General features: G+C 38.4%; 1 protein-coding gene across 1 annotated transcript in view; it reads right to left on the bottom strand.

Moving 5' to 3' along the window:
- Positions 1 to 294: 294 nt before the first annotated feature.
- The window catches only part of LOC149231301 (uncharacterized), a 41,005-nt gene continuing 33,790 nt past the window's right edge, over positions 295 to 7,509 (bottom strand). The window contains exon 3 of the mRNA XM_089376264.1: positions 295 to 723. Coding sequence (XP_089232390.1) covers positions 520 to 723 — 204 coding nt within the window. The 3' untranslated portion in view covers positions 295 to 519. The remainder of the gene's footprint in view (positions 724 to 7,509) is intronic.

Here is a 7,509-nt window from a genome sequence, read left to right as displayed (position 1 = left end):
ATATTAATTAAATGACTCTAAATTTTCTTAATTTATAGGAAACCCAAAAATATTTTTTTAAAGTAAAAATGCTACCAAGTACCATATTTAAAATAAAATGAAACTCTCTTTAAAACACCTCATATAACCTATATTAATAATTTTGTTTCAGCTCATGTTTTTAGTAAGCCTAAGATAGTATGTAACTTCTCTTTGCATATGTTAATATGATTATAGGTAATATATTTGAGTGCTAGATTTTCATAATTAGAAATCATGTTGCCTATGGGAAAGTAGGTGCTTTCAATCTTTTCCCAAAAAAACAGATTTACTTTTGATAATTTCTTGACGAAGGCTGAATAAGTTGGATTATATTAGGGTAAAAAGTACAGATTTACTCTTGCTAATTTCTTGATAAAGGCTGGATAAGTTGGATTATATGAGGCTCTTCACCGTACAAAAGTCGGTGCAGTTTTACAGGATCAAGAGAGTTTAAACTGCACCAATCTCAACAATCTGAAAATATAGAGATGGTGACGATCATGGAGACTTTCTGTGAGACGGTGGTTTGAATTTTCTGGCCGCGTCGTCTGCCTGCATGGGGAAGGAGTTGTGTCCCTTATTTCCAGAGTTGTGTATTGGGTTCGGTCCATGGTGCACTTGATGTAGAATCCGACGATCGTCAAGCCATCGTCTCGAACGCTTGTAAAGTTTTTTCTGAGAGGATAAAGCCCTGGGAAAACCCTGAGTGCATTTGAGGACAATTTTCCATTAGATTAACCCTTTTCATCACATACATATATATATATATATATATTCAATCCAGTTACCATAACTGCCCAGGTCTAAATTCAAATTTGTTTACATACTGAAAAAATCAGACTTTCAATCTATCACAAAAGGGTATAGAGAAGTATTTAATATGAACATATCCATGAAATGATTCAACATCAAATAATTTATTCAGCAGCGATGAATGCAGAAAGTGGCATTCCACAGTTTTTCCAGAAGCGTCGATATATAAAGACGAACTTTCAATATATCAAAATAGGTATAGAGAAGTATTCTTATTATAAAAACAACTCCATGACAATATGAACATATCTCCAAGAATTAGAATAGAGGAGTATTCATATTATAAAAACAACTCCAATACTTGGATTTTGGATGTAGGTTAAGGTGGACCAGATGCAGTCTAGTCTGGTGCGGATGCTGGTGTTGTTGGGTTCAACCTGAGGATTCTGGTAGTGTCGTGTTTATAGTTGGCTGCATAGTTGATGTTTAGAGTGGTGCGTTTCTTTTAAGGTTTCCCAGGTTTAAGAGGGGGAAGCGGAAGTCTTGGTCTCGACACTCTTGTATCTCTTACACACAAGAGAGGTTGGATCCTGGGCTTTGATCTGGACCTGGTATTTCGATCCTGGGCTTTGATCTGGACCTGGTGTAACTACCATGAAGATTGGATTGGTAGAGGCCACATAACCGTTTCAAATTTCATCTTCTGGGAGTTGGTAAGCTGGTGGAGTATTTTTTATATGCCATCTAACGATGAATGATTTGGGTGGTTGGAAATCATTTTGATAAATTTATTTTCGGATTAGAAGCTAAGTTCAGCAGCAAATTCTACAGGGGTGATTAAATTTTAAGAGTTGATCTTAATTTCAATTGGAAGGGCTTATAATGAAAAATAAAAAGAAAATACATTTTAATCGATAATAATCTGAAGAGTATATAATGAAAAGTTAAAGGAAAATATATTTTAATTGACAACAATATATTATCTCTACATTTTATTTTCAATCAAATTTATTTCTATTAAATAAATTAAAGTCTTAAAATTAAATTTGAAAATAATGATAAATTATTGGAATGACAAATTTTTATAATTAAATTTGCATTTTTTTAATAACAAAATGGTTTGAGTATTTTTTTAAATTCATATTACATTCAAATTATGCATTCTCAATAATTAATATCTATGATTCCATTCATTCTTCTAATTTTTAACTTAAAAAGTTCCAAGTAAAGATTGTACACAACACCAACCCACTAGCATGGTTGTAGTTGATGGTTATCTCGGCTAGACCTTATATTTTGGAATTAGGTTGAAATAATATTGGTCATTGGACTTGTGAGTGGGTTCATGGTACAAAACTACAGCATGGATTCCCATTGATTGTGGTTTATCGAGTCTCCCACATACAATAGTAGTTTGTCTCTCAAACTTCCCAGCACCTAGACATGACATGCAAATATGAGAAACCCAACAACATATGGAAACATATTGAGAAAGACAAACAGGTTATTGATTCAATGATAGCAACATTAAATCTAACATTATCATGAACAAATAGATTACCTCAAAAGTTCACAATCTTGAGGCTTCCATCTCGTAATTGGAATCCATTCTACATTTTTTTCAGTAGTCAAAATCAATGCTACCATAATGTCACAACCGAGCTGGATACAAAACATAGGATTCACCATACATCCATCTCCCCTTGAAAATATCACATTGGTGATTCCTACTAAATGAGACAAAGTTTATGGCATGGGCATGTTGATGCCTATGCCTCCCATGGGCACATTATTAGCACTCTTGTTACCTATCCTTGGATTCAGCCTATTGACTTCTTGATGTGATAGGATTTTTGTAACATTATTGGCATTGTATTCCACCCCAATATTACTCTCACATTTACCCAAGGAAACTCCTGAATCTTGTTGTCGATCTCTGAGAATATTATATCCGAATACACTGTAAATCTTAGGATGGGAACCAAACACTTCCACTGTTGATGTATAAGCATTACGAAGACAAAAAAAGCACTTATTTTAAGATATCCCAACCCTCTAATTCATTTGAACCCAGCTTAATGAAAAGAGATTCTGATAAATAGGGGGGCCACCTCCCAACGCAACATTATGTGGTGTCAAGCAACACACTGGCCCTCTAATTTTCCAACTCCTCCTCTTCATTGATGGTCCCTATCATAAATTCTTCCATCTATTTTGTTTGCTACCTTGATATAGAATTTTCCCCATAAATTGGATGTATTGTAGTGTAATAAATTTCTCTTGTTCCCACCACATACACACCCTCTTACTGTTACTTCCACACATACAACAAGCCATCGAATGAATGAATGATCTTGGGTCATTGAAAAATTCTCGAACAACCTAGAACAATTTGCAAATCTCCTTTGTGTTGGGTAATGGATTTTGAAGTCATGAATAAGCACCATCATTGAAGGCCCATATCAAGAAGGCAGATAACATGAGAAAACCACCACTCCATTCCACCATGCTCGCAAAGCTGTTGCCACCTTCTTTCCCACCTTTTTATCTACATGAGGTTGAAATACCTATAGTTTCTCTGCAGGTTCGTGAGAAAAAGCCAAATCGAAGGAAATTGCTCAATGCTAACCACACTTCTTTGTCCTTCTCTTGATTAGCAAGATATGAATATGAAAAGCATTGGTGGAGAACATATTGAATCACTGAGTTGTGTTTGTGTGAAACTCATGAAATTTATTCAAATTGCAAAGATATAAAGAAGTTAATTATGACTCAAAATTCAATATTTATTGCTTGTAACCTAGCACGGTCGATTTATCAACAAACAATAAACCTTTATATATGAATCTCTATAGAGTGTGTGGAGGGTATTAATACATAAGATGGTTTGGATTCTAAACTAAATTCCATGTTATTATTGTAAATGGTTTGAGTCAGATAATTAAATCCCTTCATCGAATCGCTAATCGCCACAACATTATGTAACCTATAATTTATCTGAAATCCCTTCGTTGGGAATTTTGTTATATTATTTAAATTTTTTAAAAGCAAGTAGAAACAAAAATTAACATTTCTTTTATGCCTAATTTTTGCTTTGGTACATGCTAGACCCCCTTTGAAGGGCTATGACATGTTCAATTTTGAACATCGGTCTATAGTTTTCTCATCCCTTATAGTGTTGTCATTACTTTTCCCTATCCAATCGATTTTTATGGCATCACTTTGAATATCTGACTACCACCTTGAGTGTTTAATTCCTACGTGGATGATCGAAGTTTTGGCATTTGTGATATTCTAGAATATAGTTGGCATCCAGTTGTCTACATGTAGATCGTCCTTTCTTGGTCTAGCTGTCAGGTGGTTCAGGGGACTTGGTGGAAAAAGGTGTGTCAGTTTTTTTGGACACTTGGGGGCCATGCACAAGAAAACATATCCATCATCAAAGACGTTGAACGAGATTGTCATCCAAGCAGAACAGGAATCCCTTTCTCGTCATAAACCACAATCAGTCATCTCATCGAGACCATGGCCTGTGCGGGAGGATTTCGGTGGGGAGGACCATGTTGTTGATGGTAAGTATCAGGCATAGGTGCCCACATTGATTGGTGTTACTAGGAGGAAGCAGATGACACCAAAGGTGGTGGTGCATGAACAAACTCTTTCTCTTAGAGCAGGGTCTTTTTGGGAGAATATCGAAAGATTAAAGCAGGGGGCCTTAGTGGGACGCTGACACTATCTAAGGTGGACTAGGGAATTAATCAAAGCATGGGTGGAATCTAAATGGTTGTCATTGTTGAATATCAGCCAAAGGTGAGTATAATTCTCAATGGATGGATCTGTTTTCATTTTCTCAGTGTTGAATATTTCGAGCATTTTTTACAGTTTCCTTGGGTAAAGGGTAGGGGTTTCCTGATTTTGAAAATATGGAGGGTTTGTTTTGATCCATTTAAGGAAACCCTAAGGAATAAGTTTGTATGAGTGAAGCTACAAGGATTACCCTTAGAATTTTGGAATAGATATGTTGTGCACATCTGATTTCGGATTGTCCTTAAGGATTTCAATGTATCCTTAATGACTTGGGACTTGCTCTACTCCTGGACCTGGTGAAGCGGGTGGGGTGACCTCTTGGTCCATAGGCATGAGGTCAATGTCATGATCTAGCTTGGGTTGAACCACATTCGTGTCCATCCACTCTAACATCTGTTCAATCTCCTGAGCAAAGTCCTACTCCTGTCACTGCTCACCATGTCTGTTATTTTCTAGTTGTTCAGATGAATCAATAACCTGTATGGACACAATTTCATCAATGTGTTTATATTATTCCTCCTGTTAGTCATGTTCCTACTACACTTCCTTCTTTCTTCTACGCAGCTCTTGTTCCTCCCTTAGTTGTTACTTCAACTCCTGCAACTCCTTTTCTGCCTCATCCATCTTCTTCCTCTCCCTCTGTTTTTGCACAATCCTTATGTTGCATTGTCTCCTCTTTGCCTCAATCTCCAAAGCTACTCTTAACACAAGTGGATCTGCTTTGAACTTGCATCTTTTATTGGCCTATGTGTTGTCGCCAACCTTCCTCTTTCCTTTGTCAAGCATAGGTCTGCTACCCTCTACTAGTGTTGATGTTGCTCCTCTCTAAGATGTTGTTTCCTTCTATGCCACTAACCACTCTACAGCCATTCTGACCAGTTCATTGAGCCTTGAGAAGTTATAGCAGTATCTCCATGGGTCTTCCTTGCGCCAACGACATACCCCGTGGATCCAAGGATGATACACTCTTGTAAGTGGTATTTCACTAAGTGATGTGGGTCATATGGATTGAAAATTTTGGTGCTGAAGGTGAATATATTGAATTCCTCCGTCTCAGCCTCAGCATGCTTGAGATTTTGGATCGCATACAACCCGATCTGCAAAGGAAGAGTGGGCCAAGGTGCCTTCTTCTTCCTATGCAGTCTTGCATACAACCATGTCAAGATGTGGTATGCAACCTCTTAAATGACCATATTATCCATAGAAAACTTTTGTAAAACATGTGGAGCCTTCTCTGCGTTGTATCTCCAGATGAAGGTGCTAAGGGGTGAGGCATACCAATCTTCCATGTTAACCAATGCCTCCATCATTGCTTGTGACATGCAAGGCGAATCTTGTTCAAAGACCATCCTGTACACTGGGGTGACAAAGTGATCTGATAGTTGTATTATAACTCCACGGAAGTTGCATTCAGAGAACAACCTGCAATAGGTGTGCACAGAGGTTTTTGAAGGTGTCCATGGCCAACCCAAGCCAAGGAACTGCTGACGAGCACAGAATACATCAAGTATGTAAGCGCACATGAATAGATTTTCTTGCTGACCTTTGGGTGGATGTTGAGCATCTATTACTTGTCCCTTCAACTAGAGAGCCAACATGTCGAACCAATTGAAAGGTATTCCTATGTTCGCTAGTTGATCCAACACAATCACCCAACTCAGTAGGAAGGTCTCTGTACACTCTGTTGGCCATATAAGTGGCATGCGAAGATGACCAAGAATTTATAAGCCTTTCACAGTATCTTCATCTTGTATACTTGGTTGGGTGTGTTCCTACACTTAGATGGTTATCTCACCCAGCCCTTCAAGATATATATTGAGTTCATACTATTGTTGGGCCTAGTGAAGGGTGCATCCATTGTGACCACTGGCTGTAGCAAGTGATACATCTCTTGGAAGTATTTTTCCCTGAATGTAGCAATTTTTGTTCCACTGACACTGCTCAACACCATTCTATCTGGATCAGTATGCGAGACAATCAAATGGATCATGTTTGCGCATGGAAATGCAGGATACCTGCATGCAATTCGGTACAAGCCAGACTTGTGTATGTTGAAATAGACTCTGTGGTCCTCCAGATTCTCCTCAAAGGTGCTTGAAAAGATGTAATTGATGTGCTTCCATTTGATCTTGATCTCCTTGTCTATGAACAACTTAGTGTCTTCATAGATGGAGAAGCTCATAGACACTTACTTAACCGCATCTCCAGTTGCGCTCTCAATGGTGTCCTTTGACCCCGCTCTCTTGGAATCCATTGTACTGGTACTACTGAGAGACTGTTGAGCACCTATGATACCTGGAGACAAAGAAACACTCAGGGCAAGAGCAATGTCAGTTGACTGGAGAATTTGCGCAAGTTACACTGGGAGGCTAGGAGACTTATTGCCAGAACTGTGCAAAACACAGTTTGGACTGTCAGTGAGTTGATCGACTGCTGAAACTGTGAAGAACACAATCCATCTTGTCCTACTAAGGACTGAAACTACACAATGACCAGTTTCAGTCAGCATGACTACAACCCGGAAAATTTCATTGCACAATTCTGGGGGCCAACTAAGGCACTGCATCTTACAATTTCACAGAGAAATCCTGGGAGGCCAGTGTGAGGTAAGCTCTGCCCAATTTCTAGGATCAAGGTAAGGCCTTCCATCCCAAAAATGTGCAGTGCAAGCCAGGCAAGGGAATGTCCGAGCCAAGGCAGCTCAAACCCGCTGACGGGCGACTGAAAACAATATGGACTGAATGCATGTGTGAAACTGGTGCAAACATTAGTGGATGAACATGCATGCAATCATTCAGTGTAGGATTCAGTAAAATGGGAAAAATTACTAAGTGTGTGAAGTGATTTGCCGCAATAGCGATTGTTAGTGCAATAGCAAGGTTGAACCAGTGCTTCTACAATCTAACATGCATTAAAACGACAGCAAGC

This window comes from Pinus tabuliformis, chromosome J, assembly GCF_031772625.1.
Source record: "Pinus tabuliformis cultivar Carrire ecotype Pingquan chromosome J, CPIR1, whole genome shotgun sequence".
NCBI classification, from domain to species: Eukaryota; Viridiplantae; Streptophyta; class Pinopsida; order Pinales; family Pinaceae; genus Pinus; species Pinus tabuliformis.
This window is presented reverse-complemented; position numbering and strand designations above follow the sequence as displayed.